Source organism: Crinia signifera, chromosome 4, assembly GCF_055691185.1.
Source record: "Crinia signifera chromosome 4, ASM5569118v1, whole genome shotgun sequence".
NCBI lineage: Eukaryota > Metazoa > Chordata > Amphibia > Anura > Myobatrachidae > Crinia > Crinia signifera.
This window is the reverse complement of record NC_139220.1, coordinates 80,404,231-80,421,660: the sequence shown is the minus strand read 5'-3', so window position 1 is coordinate 80,421,660 and position 17,430 is coordinate 80,404,231. Positions and strand designations below refer to the sequence as shown.

The 17,430-nt window shown below is 45.2% G+C and overlaps 1 protein-coding gene across 4 annotated transcripts in view; it reads left to right on the top strand.

Annotated features, from left to right (window-relative positions):
- The window catches only part of LOC146074113 (rho GTPase-activating protein 7-like), a 258,319-nt gene that overhangs the window by 196,458 nt on the left and 44,431 nt on the right, over positions 1-17,430 (top strand). The window contains exon 1 of one of the 4 annotated variants that reach the window (XM_083181888.1): positions 12,422-12,709. The exons of 2 other annotated variants lie outside the window; for them this stretch is intronic. In XM_083181888.1, the coding sequence (XP_083038014.1) occupies positions 12,700-12,709 (10 nt within the window). In that variant the 5' untranslated portion in view covers positions 12,422-12,699. Of the gene's footprint in view, positions 1-12,421; positions 12,775-17,430 lie in introns of those variants that run through there. One more of the 4 variants, XM_083181887.1, reaches the window with a different exon arrangement.

The following is a 17,430-nucleotide window of genomic DNA, read 5'->3' as shown; positions in this document are numbered from 1 at the left end:
ATGTGGGCGTACTAGGAGGAAAAAAGGAAAACATCTGTGGGATCGCTGCTGGTTACAAGTCTACACGGGAACATGTCCAATGACATGGAAGCAGAAGTATGCAGAGTTCTTTTTAATAAGCCATGACTCGGTTTATTGGAAAGCTGCCAATCTGCAGTCCTTATGAAAACTTTCCCTGTACTTTAGCATTGGGATTTTCAGTTAGAAAGAATTAATTAGAAGCATGCACAGTATTTAATGCATTACGTATTATTGTGCTTTTTTATGTTTACTGGTTTGATGACAAAGCAAACAAACGTTGATTTATTGGATCCACCAAAAGCCTAAGGAAATATGGGAAAAGGCAACTTTATTGGTGCATGGGACTAAATCATGAAATAATAAATGTTATGATTCTTTAGATTGGAGGGGAGGGGAGAAGTATCAAGCTTTGGGGCCAGATTCTCTAAGCTTCAAAAGTGATAAAATGAAGAGTGATAAACAGCCAGCCAATCAGCTCCTACTTGCCATGTCACAGACTGTCTTTGAAAAATTTCAGACAGGAGCTGATTGGCTGGCTGTTTATCACTCTCCATTTTATCACTTTTGAAGCTTAGAGAATCTGGCCCTTGGAGAGATAAAGTAAAGCAGGTGCCAAAAGCAAAGCATCTAGCTGTAACTTTTTACATTTTGCTTGATAAATGACAGAAGCTAATTGGTTGCTCTGTGCAATATCTCGGGGAGATGCCGGCACTCAAGCCCTCCTGGGGAAAAATGGCCATGGTGCCTGCCATAGACCACTGATAAAATTCCAGAACCAGCCACATAACCTTCATGTACCATTCCTATCCAATGACATCCCCACTGTACAGGCCACACACATATTCTCCCTTTCTTTTTCACATTTTCCATCCTCCTGATTCCTGGCCAAACTGCTGGGTCACCGTATCATACAGCACTCCGGGATCCTTTGCATTCTGGGGGACTTTATACAAGAAAGAATATCTATCCTTTTGTATCAATGCCTATTTCCCTATAGATTGTAAGTTTGTGAGCAGGGCCCTCATAACTTTGACTGTCTGTAAATAAATACCCAGTTTGTTTCATTACTGTCTCCTATTGTAAAGCAAAACAGAATATGCTGCGCTATATAAGAAACTGTTAATAAATAAATATTAGATCAGAAAATTACAGGTCAACAGTGGCGGTTTTTACCTATGGCTCCCAAGCTGCAGCCCCCCCCCCCCCCCCCCCCCTCCTTCCCCCCAGGTAAAACCCAGCACTTTGTGACTTTGTGAAGCGATTCAGTCTGTCAGACTGCACTGGCTTCACTGTGACTGGCAAGGACTTCCTTTTGGAAGTCCAACCTGCCAGTCACCCAAGGCAGACCCATTGGGAGGTGTTCCCTCCCTCCGGGACACCTCTACATGGGATGCTGATTGGCAGCCCATAAAAACTGGGTGCATTACAAGGACGATACTGCGCATCTACCCTGTGGCGAGGACTGGGACCAGCGGAGGGATGAGCACAGCAGCGGTGGCGTGGAGGGGGCCACATACCGCATCACGGCAGCCCCCCTCCTCCCCAGAGGTAAGAGCCGCCGCTGCTCTAATGCTGTGCACATGTGGTGCGATTTGCACTGTCCATTTTGACTATACAGTATAGTCAAAATGGTATAGCACAAATTGCACCGTGCTATTCAGCACCCGATACCAATTCCACCCTGCGGCATCGGAATCAAATGTAGAAATAGACTGTGCAGCACAATCTATTTCTACTATCTCAGAACAATGTCCATGCTGCTCAATGAAGCATGTATTTGTATTGTATTACTTTCTCCTAAAAGAACAGAACTGCACAGTCACCATATTGTTTGATTATTCTTTTTTATTGTATAATTAAAATTATTTACCTTTAGAAGAAATTGGTACTTGTTTCCTAGCACGGCGCCCACGATTTTCAATTGTATGGCGTCCTATGCACTGTATCGCATCGCATGCCATATAGCCGCACGCAGTGCGATTTTGGCCCCCTATACGATTTTTAATTGTATAAGCACCCTAATTGGTGCTTACAATGTTAAATGCACCCCCACTATGAACAGCAACCCGAAGTGTGGCGACCTTTTCATACCCCCACTATCCACGTTGGCATAGAGTTGATTTTAGATAGTTTGGCGAGCGCAGTGATCCACCGAGCCCGAAGTGTGGCGAGCGCAGCGAGCCCTGCGAGGGGACGCGTATTACTTTACATGTATTCCGCATCCGCTCGCCACGCTTCGGGCTCGGTGGCTCGCTACGCTTGCCACACTATCTAAAGTCAACTCCATGCCGACATGGATAGTGGGGGTATGAAATGGTCGGAGGATGCGTACCGCCTGCGCTCACCACGCTTCGGGTTGGCATTGATACTGGGGGTGGCGTGAGGGTGCTTTTAACATTGTAAGCACCCATTATGGTGCTTATACAATTAATAATCTTATAGGGGGGCCATTTAACATTGGAAACACCCATTAGGGTGCTTATATAATTTAAAATTGTATACCATCGCATTGTATGCCATTGTATGCCATATACAATGGTATACGATTTTAAATTGTATAACATCGGGTGCCATTGCGTCACATCGCATCGTATACCATTGTAAGGCTTATGGTATATGATGCGATGGGCGCCGTGCTAGGAAACAAGTACCAAGAAATTATTTCATATAGCTTCATAATAGTTTTTAGATAGCCATATACCCTGGGTTGGTACACCTCGGGGTTTTTTTGGCCTAGTGATGCCATAAAGAAATTGCTAAGATACCAAAGCTGACATGACTAGAGACCGTTTGGAGAGCACTGGCTTATGAATTTTATCTTGTTGCAGCCCTAGGGTGCAATGGTCACAAATGTAGCCTTCTTAATTCAGTATAACTAAACTATAAAGGTGTGTACACACGGGGGCGATATTGGCTGAAAACGCTGGGAATATGGTCGCTGAGCGACCATATTGCCAGTGATTTGGAGTGCTGCTGGCGATAAATTGCCAGCTACGCGCTCCCGTGTGTACTCCCTAATGGTCAGCGCCTGGGAGGACAGCTGCAGAAGGATTCCCTTGCTGCTCCCCTTCCAGATGCTGCTGATCCCCACCGCCGCATGACGCTGCTCCCTCCCTCCTGCCTACGGATCACTCTCCCCCCCTGTAGCAGTGTCTCCTTTTCATCGCTGATGAAAAGGAGACGCTGAGCAATATGATTGCTTGCGATACATTGCACACCATAAGACATTAATGTTTAAGGTTAAATAATTATTTTGTATTATCCGTTTACATGTGATACAACATATTAAACCTATCCATTTAAAAGAAACTGCAAGACTGCTTTAGGTAACAAGATAAAACGAATATAGCAGCAATGCATTGTTAAAATCTAAGTACACTGTGTAATACTTAGTACAGCATCTGTTCCCAGCTATCTATCCCAACTCATCTCCAGCTGACCTAACAAAGGCCAACAAAACTGTGACTAAAACAGATGTGACGGAATTTCTATAAAGAATGATTTGTTAAAGCCAATGACATGTGAACAGCCAAATAATCAACTTGAAAGGGTTTGTAAGAAATAGAAAAGATTGCCATCAACAAACCGATGACTCCAAACAGATAAATCCATCAGTCGCTAAGCAGACATATTCATTTTATCGAAATATGTCTTTCTTATGATCAAAAGATAACATAAAAACAAATGAGTAGGAATGTGTTGTTTATATTAATTAGGATTTGCATTCCAGTGTCCAACACTTTCATAAATATCATTGTGCTGTGAGTGGGAGGGGCTTATTTACTCAGCACTTATAGACATGCTGACAGATCAAATGGGCACAAAAAGGAATGTTAACGAAAATAAACAAAAGATCATGGGTCTGTCAATATACTGTATTTTTTATTTTAACATTTATAAATTGTGGATGAAAATTTTCGGTAATATTCTGTGAAAATAATAATACTGCCCTAATTGTTTGTGAACATTGTTTACTCTGCTAGTACAAAATTGCACAAAATAGATTGACCATTATATAACTGCTTCTGCTCTATTTAACCCCACTTCAGTGTGGAATGTGGTGCATGGTGCATTTTCCAGTGATACTACCTCCAATTGGTCAAAAGGTACCCCAACCCATGAATGCTTTATATACAGTCACATATGTACTGCAGTACTTACAGTACCTACTTGTAATACCTCCTCTACAGGAGAAGCCCAGTAGAGTAGATGCTGCCTGGCACTTTGGGGGCAGGGCTTGATTGTGATGTCAGTAAGCCCCACCAACAAATCAACATGATTAATGGGGCAAAATGATGCAAATTTACATCTTTTAGTCCAGGCCCCTCCATATGTGGAGAACCTGGAGAACCCCTGTTAATCTCCACATCCTTCCTGTGTCTCTAGTACCTTGTTCACATCGCCGACTCTGGTCCTGGTCCAGCACTTTCACACAAAACCCGGGTGGACCATTTTACAAAGGGCAACCAAAGTTTAACCCTTCCTATAACCCGGATCAAATTGGACAACACGGTTATAAACAGTACAACAAGGCAATTTAGGGTGAGTGCATGGTAAATAGACACAGTTCCATTAGCGGACAGGACACTGAATTATTAGGGTGGCAGATATTTATTTATATTTGCCTCTATGCAGACAATGCACAGATGCCTCACATCCAGTCTTCACTGTTCCCTAAGGGCCAGCAGCATATACATAGTTAGTCATACACACATCTTTGAATCCCTTCTTCTATACGTGGTACGTGGGACAGTATACCGACTACTCTGTGTACTCTCAGCTGTAGGCTGTAGCTCACCCTCTAATGCATAGTAGCATGCTGTGTTTCAGTGGTAGCACTGTCTCCCAATCGGGGCACAGAGAGAGCCACTGGACTTGTGTGTTCAGGAGAGATGGGGGAATAACACGTGGCCATGACCCTCACTCCTACATGCAAGTATCAGCAGTGCACTCGAGTATGTAACTGGGGCATGCGCATGCCTGGTGTGAGCGCGCAACTACTGCATGCCTGTGCATAAATGCCAGGGCCGATTCAGAGGCCTAGTCCGTTCCTGCTCCTGGCTGTCTACCTTCTTAATGTCTATCAGTGGCAAAATGCGGAGGCCTAGTCCGTTCCTGCTACTGGCTGTCTACCTTCTTAATGTCTATCAGTCCACACCAAAGTGGCAAAATGCAGAATGTCAGTGGTGGATAATGTGGTAACCTGAGGAAGAGATTCTCATCCCTAACATGCCCCAGACCTGCTCCTACAGACGTTGTCCAGTGTATTAGAAAAAAAAAGCATTGGTAAATAATTGCTGCTTGGGTAATGAATAGAACAACCATAACTAATGAATGCATCATGGTACAGACATTGTTAGCGAGCAATCAGTAGGGTAATGATAGGAGCAGTGTGGAAAAGATGTCACACTTGTGCCAGCCTTTACGAAGTGCAAATGAGATGTGAGGGTATGCAGTCAAAATGTAAAAAAAATGTCAACATTTATAATGTTAACAGTTATGCTAACATTATTGTTAAAATGTCGGCAGACAATGTCAACACATTCAGAATGTTGAAAGGTATATATGTTGATATTGAAAGAAATGTGATTTTAGGGTTTGGTTGCGGGCAGTAGGCTGAGAGGCTAGATTGCGGGGTGTGGGAGAGTGGGGTTAGGGGCTTGAGGTTGGAAATGGCTGAAAACATGACTCTACATTCCGCATACTGTTTTTGGTATAAAGGCATGCTTACTGAACTTTGCCTGCATGAGAATAAGTTATTACAACCCAGTCATGGGTCTAGCGTTGTAAGTGAAGAGTCTTCTCAAATTCTTACACAATGGCCCTTATTCAGATCTGTTAGTTATCCAAATGGGCAAACCCATGTGCACTCCAGGTGGGGCCAGGGCCGTCTTAATAGCAGTGTGGGCCCCTGGGCAAAGCAATGCACTGGGGCCCTTACCCATTCTCCCCTCCTAGGGGTGGGTGGTGCTATCAGCAGCAGCTTTGATGCCCCATGGGGGGCATGTAGGACCTGGAGCAGTAACTTCTGCTAATTACTCCTTTACTGCACAGGTGGTGGGAGGGTGAACACTAAAGTGTGGAAGGGGGCACTGAGCTGAATGAAGGGTCCCTTGTACCCTTTTGACTTCCAGGGAGGTAGGATCCGGGGTGTTTTATACGCAGGGGAGGGTTGGATAATAGAGTGGGCTTAATATTCGTCATTTTCTGGTGGAAGGGCAGCTTGTTTGACTGCAGATATCGCCATTATCTGGAAATAGATTTCTTACCCTTCAATAGTATAAAAACCTAGAGTCCCAACTTTCAGGAGGTGCTGGGAACTTGGGCATCAGAGATCAGGAGCCAGAGCAATCCATTGACAAAAATATAAAACTGTACACCAGACGTTTGGAGCTGGAGCAGGAAGGCTGATATCTCTGGTTCTCGGTATGATAGAGACAAGCAGCTAGTGTCGACAGAAAGGGGAGAGTCCCAGTTTTTGGAATATACTCTGAGAAATAAGTCAGAGAGAACCTGAGAAATATGACTGGGAATTGCAATTAACAGGTCAGATGTGGACTGCTGCTTTGAAGTTGGATATCTCCAGTTCCCCAGGGCCGATTTTCAAAATTTTGGTATCCCTGGAAAAAGGGGATCCTCAACTATCAACATAGGGCCCTTATACACCTGGGGCCCCTGGGCAAGTGCCCATTAAGCCCATACGAAAAGACGGCCCCGGGTGGGGCAGATGTAAAATGTGCAAAGTAGAGATGTGCAGACTCGGATTCCAGAGATCCGAGCCCCCACGGACGTCATCATTCCGAGCCCGGTTCCGAGCAGCGCTCGGAGATTCCCGCCTGACTCTGGTCGGTCCGCGTGGTCAGAACGTCATCTCCCTAAGCTTTAAAAGCGGCTGCTGCGCCCGCCATCTTCAGTCCAGTCTAGTAGTGGGTTGGGAGAGGGTGTGTTGGTGCTGCTGCTGGGGCTTAAACTTGAGCTTGACCTTGAGCTTGAACGCAATATTTTTCAATCGCTGGGGCTGTCTCTCAGTGCTGCTGTGTAGTCTAACTGTGTACTTGTAGTACTACTGTCTCCTCTGTGTGGTCTACCTCTGGTGTGCTGTGCTGTAATTAATTATTTTATTCGCTGGGGCTGTCTCCCTCAGTGCTGCTGTGTACTCTGTTCTCCTCTCTGCTTAGGAGAACAGTCTAACTGTGTACCTGTAGTACTACTGTCTCCTCTGTGCTGGGGCCTACCTCTGGTGCTGTGCTGTGCCTGTAATATTATTATATTATATATTAATAATATTAATTAATTTTATTATATATATAGTCCACTGGTGCTGCCTGCACTGAATCTGCCAGTATTATTTAGTTACTCAGTTCACTGTTGCCACTGACAGTGCTACTGCCTACCTAGTGTACCTACCTAGTACATACTAGGCTGCTATATCTAATTTAATTAAAAAAATAAGGTACTTGTTTCCTAGCACGGCCACAACGATCATAATCGCGGTCATCGGGGGTAAAATCCCGCGATTTCCCCATAGAGAACAATGTTAAATGCCTCAATTTACCCGCGATGACCACGATTTCCCATAGGAAACAATGTGAAATGTCTCAATTTACCCAAATTATCATAGGAACAATGGTAAATGGGCCAAAAACCCCCCTGAACATTGAAATGTCCCCCCAAAAGTAGTTTACGCCACCACGTGATCAACGTGAACCCGAAGCGTGGCGACCGGCGGCGGTACGCGTCCACCGACCTTTTCATACCCCTACTATCCACTAGGGCGTGGAGTTGAGAATAGAATAGTGTGGCGAGCGCAGCGAGCCACCGAGCCCGAAGCGTGGCGAGCGGACGCGGATACCTGTGAAGCCCGCGAAGGGACGCGTTTACCTGTGAAGGTATCCGCGTCCCCTCGCGGGGCTCGCTGCGCTCGCCACGCTTCGGGCTCGGTGGCTCGCTGCGCTCGCCACACTATTCTATTCTCACTCCACGCCCTAGTGGATTGTGGGGGTATGAAAAGGTCGGAGGACGCGTACCGCCGCCCCTCGCGGACTCGCTGCGCTCGCCACGCTTCGGGTTCACGTTCATCGCGGGGTGGCGTGAACTACTTTTGGGGGGACATTTCACTGGTCAGGGGGGTTTTTTGGGCTTTCTGGCCCATTTACCATTCTTCCCTATGATGATTTGGGTAAATTGACCCATTTAACATTGTTTCCTATGGGAAATCGGGGTCATCGCGGGTAAATTGAGGCATTTAACATTGTTCCCTATGGGGAAATCGCGGCCATCGCGGGTGGACCATTTAAGCATTTTTAGGCGCACATGACGCGACCGACCCGATTTTTCACTGTTTTCAATGCATTTCAATGGAAAAATCGGGGGCATCGCGTCGGTCGCGTCGCAGACCACTAAAATTACCCCCGATGGCCAAGATTTGTGGCCGTGCTAGGAAACAAGTACCAAAAATAATACTTGTGATGTGTGGGACTGTAAAAATTAATTCCATGCTGCTGGCGCACTGACGTGTGCCACTGAGTGCCACTGCCAAGCAGTACCTAATAATAAAATTAATTATTATAAATTCTGCTGGTGCACTGCATAAAGCTATACACACTGGTGGTGTGTAATATAACTACCTTTTGTGGTGCTACTGCCTGCCTGCCTACCTACCTAGTAGTTTATTTTCTCTACCTACTAGGCTGCTATATTATTAATAATTAATTAAATTATATATAGTCCACTGGTGCTGCCTGCACTGAATACTGTGAATAGAGGTTGCCAGTATTATTTACTCAGTCCACTGTTGCCACTGGCAGTGTTACTGCCTAAGTGTACCTACCTAGTAGTACAACTACATACTAGGCTGCTATATCTAATTTAATAAAAAAATAATACTTGTGCTGTGTGGGACTGTAAAAAATAATTCCATGCTGCTGGCGCACTGACGTATGCCACTGAGTGCCACTGCCAAGCAGTACCTAATAATACAATTATAATAATACCATGACACCACAGGCTGCTCCCCCTGTACAATCATAATGACACCACAGGCTGCTCCCCCTGTATAATATAAAAGTAATGCCATGACACCACCACCAGATATATTGTTTTTTTATGTAACTTACTGTATTTTATCCCTCAGGCTCCTTTACTGCTGCTGCTGCTGCGGCTTCAGTAATTTCAATTCCACTCTCTGCGCCGCGGCCTGTCCTGCTGCGGCCCCCCGACTCGGCCTGCTTTCCTTCCTCTCTGCAGACCCGTGGGTGGGAGGCGTCATCGTCATGACGTCCCCACCCAGCGTCTGCCACTGCCTCGATAAGAGGGAAGAGGCTGCCGGGCCCTCCTCCACGTAGCCGTGTAGGCCGGCGGCCATGTTCCTGTGGCCGCAGACATCTTAAAAGTCCACAGGAACATGCCTGCTGGCAGTGCAAAAAAAAACTCTCAAAAAATATCTAAAAAAAGAGAATAAAAGGTGAAGGCTGGCGGCGGCTGCGCGGGCCACATGACGAGGTCTGTCGGGCCGGATTTGGCCCGCGGGCCTTGTGTTTGACACCCGTGCTTTATGCAGTGCCCCCCATGTGTCAGCACACTATGGGCCTTATTCGAGTTCACTCTTTCTGACAAAATCCTTCTTAGATGGACAAAACCATGTGCACTGCAGGGGGGCAGATGTAACATGTGCAGATAGAAATAGATTTGGTGATTTTTTTTGGTGATTCTTTGCAGGGTAAATACTGGCTGCTTTATTTTAACACTGCAATATAGATCTCACTTTGAAGTAAAACCCCACCCAAATCTAATTAGATCTGCACAAGTTACATCTGCCCCCCTGCAGTGCACATGGTTTTGTCCATCTAAGAAGGATTTTGTCTGAAAGAGTGAACTCGAATAAGGCCCTATATGTCCCCCATAGAATGCACTGGCCACCATCTTTGCATACAATAATTCAAAGTAATTTTAGAGAAAAAAACAAGAAATATAATTTATTTTTATTAAAACAATTTTGGTGGACAAAACATTGATCTAAAAAAATTTGGGGTTAATCTCTCACTTTCTGATTCTCTCATCCCAATATATTTCCCACTGTAGATCTAACCCATGGTGGGCCACCAGTCTAAATATAATTAAATAAAGGGCAAAGGGCACCTGTTTAAATAATGCTATATTTGTAAGACAAGTTAAAGGGGGTATTTATCAGTCTTGGAGATAAAATTGTAAGATAAATTACCAACCAATCAGCTCCTGGGTGTAGGGGGGATGCAGTTAAAATCCCGGCGGTCGGGATCCCGGCGTTCAGAATCCCGACGCCGGAATCCCGACCGCCGAAATCCCGACCGCCGAAATCACAACACTTTCTCCCTCCGTGGGTGTCCACGACACCCCTGGAGGGAGAATAAATTAGTGTGCCGAGCGTAGCGAGGCACCGGGCCCGCTGCGTGGCAAGCGCAGCGAGCCCGCAAGGGGGGCCGATCCACGTCCCCCCCTTGTCGGGATTTCGGCGGTCGGGATTCCAGCATCGGGATTCTGAACGCCGGGATCCCGAACGCCGGGATTTCATACTGCTTCCTTGTAGGGAGGGCAGAGCTTGTGGAGCACAAGCTCCAGGCGCTGAAAGAGCACAGGGCATCGGAGCCGTGCACCGCCGGCTCCCCCACCCAGCTCGCCCGCTCCCCTGCTCTCCCATCCGCCCGCTCCCCGCTGTGCTTGGCTGTTTAATAGGTGGTGCTACTGCTGCACATCATCTATCGTGTATGACAGTATCACAGAACCACCTCCGCTGTGCAGGGTTGACAGTCTCCTGTCAGCCGGGTTTCAAATTTCCCCACTGATTGATGCCGGGCAGCCGTCCGCGGCCAGTCTGTAGCATCATCCTTGCGGCAAATCCGCCCATCTGTGTGTGGCTGCCAGGCCATACTCTGTGTGCCGCTGCTGCCGCGTCTCTCATCTACTGTATGTGTGCAGGCAGCAGCCGCTCAGGACAAGGAGACAGCTGTCTCATGTCTGCACTTTGCACTGCGCACGGACGGCCCATTTAAACACTTGGTACAGAGTTGCTGGGCGTCATGATATAATGACGCTGTACTGCACTTTGCAGTGTGGGTCTTTCCCTTCTGCCACCACCGAGGAGCTTCAGGCTAGCAGCAGGAGAAAAACAGCTCGCCCGTAGCTCCACTGCTGTCCCTAAAGGCTGTCACTGTGGCTGTGGTGAGTCCCTCCTGGTCCTGGCTGGCAACTTCACCATACATTTTTATTTATACAGATTTTATATGTACAGATGGAGCCGGGCTCCCTCTTGCTGGCGTATCGCCAGACTGTCTCCGCTGGCGATCCGCCAGCAGCCCGGCGTCCATCTGACTGAGACTCGCGTGCGTCTCACGCGCACACGCGTCTCAGTTTCTGGGCGGCGGGAACCCTGTCTATCTCCGCTTCAAAGAGACGGACAGGGTTAGGGGAGGCGGTGGGGGGGAGCGGGGAGGCGGTGGGGACCCCGGGTGACCGACGGCAAGCCAGCGGAGACCGGGGGAAGCGCCGTCAGAAGGGGGCGCGCGCGCACGAGATGTCCCCTTTCGCAGAGCAGATGGGGGCTGGCAATTCTGCTACCATCCCCTGCAAAGACAACGCCGGCTCCATCTGTATACTTTATATATATATAAATTTGCTGTGCGCATGGGTGACCATGCCATGTTGTGATTATACACTGGGAGCAGCCTGTGGGGTCCTGTTATTATTATTATTAACAAGCAAGGTCAGTCCTCTTAGCAACGATCAAGGTCAGTCCCCCTTTTCGCCGTGCAGGTGGGGGGCGCGAAACATGCCCTTGCTCCGGGCACTGTGGAACCAAGCTACACCACTGGTGTAGCTTGAGCGTGAAATTCCTAGCAATGAGCATGTAGGTAAGTGGCACTTATGTGTCAAATGTGTAATGGGCATTACACTTTATTATACAGTATGTGATGGGCATTACGGTTTGTTATAAAGTATTTAATGGACATCATGTGTAGCCTTATGTGTAATGGGTATTACAAAGTTTGCTAAAATGTGTGGTATAATGTTAGGCCGTGCCCCCTTTTAGCTGCGCAAGAGCCCCGCCTACTACAAATCGGGGGAGTGGGGGCGCAAAACATGCCCTTGCGCCGGGCACTTAATGACACTTTTCAAACACATCCTGTAATATGTAAGAAGAAAATAGATTTGATAGTACATTTTTCAGGAATTTTGATTAAGAAAACCCAGTACTGGGGGAAATGTTTTTTTTTTTCTGAAATGGGGGTAACTCACAGCACCATGTAATGACATACACACGATGGAGAAATGTGATACTGTGCCGGGGCTTAGCTAGCAGCAGCAGTGCTCGCTCGTCCCCCAATGTCTAATATAGCAACGCCCCCCGACTCGCCGTGCTCTCTCTCCTCTTACTAGTCCCACACACTGAGGACAGACAGAGGCAGCGGCGCAGTGCTGCCGGCATCAGAGGCAGTGGTACAGTGAGCGCTGCAGAGGCTGCTGCCGGGGAGACGGAGGCACACACCCAGCGCAGAGGCTGCTGCCGGGGAGACGGAGGCACACACCCAGCGCAGAGGCTGCTGCTGGTATACAGCCCATTTCATTATGACACGGAGCCACCGCAACTAATTCTCCCTCACTTGTGGAAGACGTGGTGCAGCACAAGACTTCCCCGTGGATTATATGGATACCAGTGAGGATCTTGTTCTTCTTTATGGTTTAGCTGGGAGTGAGGAGTGAGCACAATGATAGTCACACGTGAGTTACTCAGACTTCTTCTCTCATCTAGGTTCAGGAGGCGCTGTACATGAGGTCAGGGCATGTGTGTGCCGGGAGTAGGTGCTGACTGCACTGCAGGTAGCCCACAGCTCACCTCTGTATACATAGGGTCAGGTGTGCTTAGCCATTTGTACCAGGAGTAGGTGCATCTGCTTGTGGTGCAGTGTAGGGAACCCACAGCTCACCTGTTTGCATGGGGTCAGGGCAGGTGTGTGCTTAGCCATGTGTACCAGGAGTAGGTGCATCTGCTTGTGGTGCAGTGTAGGAAACCCACAGCTCACCTGTTTGCATGGGGTCAGGGCAGGTGTGTGCTTAGCCATGTGTACCAGGAGTAGGTGCATCTGCTTGTGGCGCACTGTAGGAAGCCTACGGCTCCCCTGTATTTATGGGGTCAGGGCAGGTGTGCTTATAGCCATGTGTGGTAGGTGCATTTGCTCCTTTTGCACCTACTCCCGGTACACAAGTCTATAAGCACACCTGACCCCATGTATACAGGTGTGCTATATTACTGCACCCATAGCTTACCTGTATACATGGGGTCAGGGCAGGTGTGTGCTCACAATGGGGCAGATGTATTAAGCCGGGCGAAGAGATAAAGTGGAAGGAGATAACTCACCAGCCATTTGTTTGAAATATGACAGTTGGGAGTGTTGGTTGGCAGGTGCGTTATCACCTTCCAATTTATCCAGTTTATCTCTTCACCAGGCTTAATACATATGCCCCAGTATGTGTAATAATGGTTTGGTAAGTTTTTCTTTATGGTGCTTTGTAGTAATGAGCTGTTTGCATGCATGGCTACTTCTGTAAATGAATGACCTGGAAAGTGCAAGAGGGTGTATGAGGATTTTTTTTTTTTTTTTTTATCATAGGAAAATAGAATTGTTTTTAAGTGAACACTTGATGCATATATAACTGCATGTGCTATATATTTGTTTTCCATTGCATGGATAATGGATACCTTTTGTATCTTGTATTTGCTTCTATCACATCTATCACATCCCTGTCTCACTGACAGTCGGTTTGAGTGCTACAAATGTCTTTACATTTGGTGAAGTGCACAATCTAGAGATTATTATATACTGTATACTGTATGGGCATTACACTTTATTATACAGTATGTGATGGGCATTAGGTTAAATGGGGATGCGGTAATTTGGGTACAGCATCATGGTCGACAGTCATTAGGTTGACAGTTCTAGGTCGAAGGTCATTTAGTTCGACAGTCAAAAGGTCGACATGGGGTTTTTCACAGTTTTTTGTGCCGACAGGTGGTATTTCATGCTCTACCATCCACCAGGGCATGGTGGGAGAATAATATATTGTGCCCGACGCATTGCGAGCACAGCGAAACTGTGCCCATGTCGACTTTGTTGACATTCAGGTAAAAAAACTGTGAAAAACTCCATGTTGACCTTTTGACTGTCGACAGACATTGTCGAACTAATGACCTTTCGACCTAGATCCATGTCGGCCTAATGGTGTGGACCTAATGACTGTCGACCATCATGCTGTAGACCAAATGATCCCAACCCGTTATATGTGACTTATATGTGATCAACAGGATCTGTACTATTCTGTCACAGATCTCTGGTGGCCATTAGCTTGCCATAAATGACTGTATGAATTCCTCCTCTACCCTCTCTTTCTTAAGACATATCCCAACCCTTGGCTTATGGTGTCTGCTAGTAATATCTTGATATTTAAATTATATTAAATTTTCTTATTATAAAGTGCTGGTATCAAATTGTATTTGACTAAACATAATATTCATTTGTTTTTCATTTTTTGCTGCTAAGTTTGGTACACACTGAGAAAAAAAGAATCAAACATGGGATTGTATAAGTGGCTATTGAATGAATAGATAGATAGATTAATAACAGTGGACATCTGGTTGCTACAACCAAGCTTCTCAATCATGCAATTAACCAAAACATAAACCACCTGTGGCTGATACTACATTGAGTCCTTTTTTGAGAGAGTTTGTTATATAAATAACTATTATTATTTATTATACTCTTGGTGAACTTGCTTATTTCCATTTGTGGACAATAAATCTATGACATCATACTATATAGGCATTACAAGAATAGGCAATTCAAGTATAGGCATTACAGAAGAACATTTGAAAATACATCTGAATCTTCCAAAAGGCCAAATAAAATTTCCCTCATTTTAAATACTCCTCTCTGATGCAGATTATGGAGTGATAATTGCCCTACAATAATTCAAATATTTAGGAGGGTATTTTTTAAATAAAATTGTAAGAGATAAGCTGGCCATACATCAGAAAGATCGATCTTAAGATCGATTGCGCTCACGATTGTGTACAATTTCCCTTGAAATCCCCAGCAGTCCTTGGTGGTTTTTGGACACACAATCTACTCACAATCCATCATACAATCAGTCATACAATCCACCTGCTGCATGATTGTGCACACAATCTGCATACAATCAGTCATACAATCCATCTTATGATTGATTGTATGATTGTGTACACAAGATGTGCACACAATCTGCATACAATCCATCTTACAATCGATTGAGATTGTATGATTGGGTACAATATCTTTCTGATGTGATTGGGTACAATATCTTTCTGATGTATGGCCACCTTTAAAGAATTTACCATTCAAATTATCAAGCTATAATTTCCAAACACAAGAAAAAACAATAGAAAAGTAAAGCAGCGCTGTAATTACAATGAAAAATTTATTATACACAATAATAAAAACATGAATTATATATTAAAAAATGAACCATTGGCATGTGCAGATATATATATGAATATATTGGTGGACCCAATAATTATAATCACCGGTGTGGATATGGTATTATAACCTGCTCTGATCCTGGAGAAAGGTGGAAAGTCCTTATTTGCCACTTGGTGGTTTCCTGAAGCTGTTATCATAGGCTAATTCCATCGATGCCATCAGTTGTAGTCTATCAGGAGTCCCACTACTGCGAGTGGTCAGGAGTCCAGCGAATTTTGATGTGGCTTGAGACTTCCAAGGTGGTAAACATCCGATCAGGTGATTAGGCAGGTGGGAACAGTCCTTTGGCAAAAAAGGGGGTTAAAGTCCTTGGGTGATTAGGGTCCAAATGGAGTGGTCACCAACGCGTTTCGCAGTGCCTACTGACTGCTTTGTCAAGGTGTGCACTCTGGTCTATGGATGCCATTTTTATACCTGGCTTCCCTTGGGTTCATTTGCATACCAAATTGGTTCAGTGTTATACAGAATATAAAAAAACATAAAATAAACCTACTCGGAGACAGTAGAATTAATCATTTATCTAAATCATATAATTATGACACAACTCGATTATTACAAAGTTAAAAAAACAAGAATAAAATATATTGACAATCATAACACTTCCGGGTCAGTGCCCTGCTATAGACGAATCTAATCACTTCCGGGTCAAAATTTATAGTATCAACAATTGTATATTCCCAATATGCTGGGGTCTCGTTTCAGAGGATAATTTCCAAACACAGCCTGGAATATGATTGGCTGGTACTTTATCTCGCAATTGTAGCTTTGATCTGTATCCCCTGCTGCAAGCTTGCAATCTATATCAATAGTCCTGAGACTGAAATTCAAATTTTACCCACCACCTGTTACAAAACATGTAATTACGCTTTTATTGTAATGTATCAGACTAAACACCTGGTAAATGGGTATACATTCAATATGGGATACTGGCGGTGAGATGACTGATCTTGGCATCCCAATACGAAAACATCCTGACAGAGGCTTCTTTCGTACCCTAGCCCTCTTTCCCCTACCCTCCTTACTTTATCTTGCAACAGTATAACTCCTGTACCCCCCCACTGGTGCCCAAACTTAACCCACCGTTCCCGAACTGCATGTTGACACACCCCAAATTTTTAACCAGTTGGGATGCTGGCTGTCAGTATTCTGGCATAGGCATCCTGATCTCTTTTTGAAGTTCTGGCGCCGGTGTTGTGACGGCAGCCATACTGATCGCCGACATCCCTGTTGCCACATTCAGGTAGAGGGCTATAGTAACAGCGGCATCTACAGGATTATAAGGGGACACTGCTTTTATATTATTACAAGTTTGTATAAATATGCTGCTACTGTAGGTTGTTTTTGACTTCCGATACCCTCTGTGCTATATAAATAACTGCAGATAAATAATACAGTATTTCATAGTCTGTTGTTCTTGAAAGATTTATTTCTATATTTTATTTACTTGTGGCTTTAATATTTAAAACTTGAGTATCCCTGCTATTTAAATATTCTACAGGGGCAACACATTTGTAAGAGAAGTTGTCTGCGGTCAATTCAATATTCAATATTGGGGCACCCCATATTTGAATTCTGATTAATTCTTGTTTAAAAAAAGAGTAGTAAGATTCTTGTTGGAGTATGGTGGCTGAAACATTGTCTTTTAACGCCTTTACAGCAGGAAGCATACTGTATTTTCATCTAGTTTACAATGTAAGTGTTCTATTGTTATATGCTATAGTAATGTAAACGTGACAGTGAAGGGAGGAAAGAGAAACTGCATGGGTTTGAAGGTGCAGGGGGCTAGAATGAACACTATTAAAGGCGGTTTAGGTGACCTAAAATAAGTTTTCTTCTTCTTCATTTATCATGTGACTGTATACTA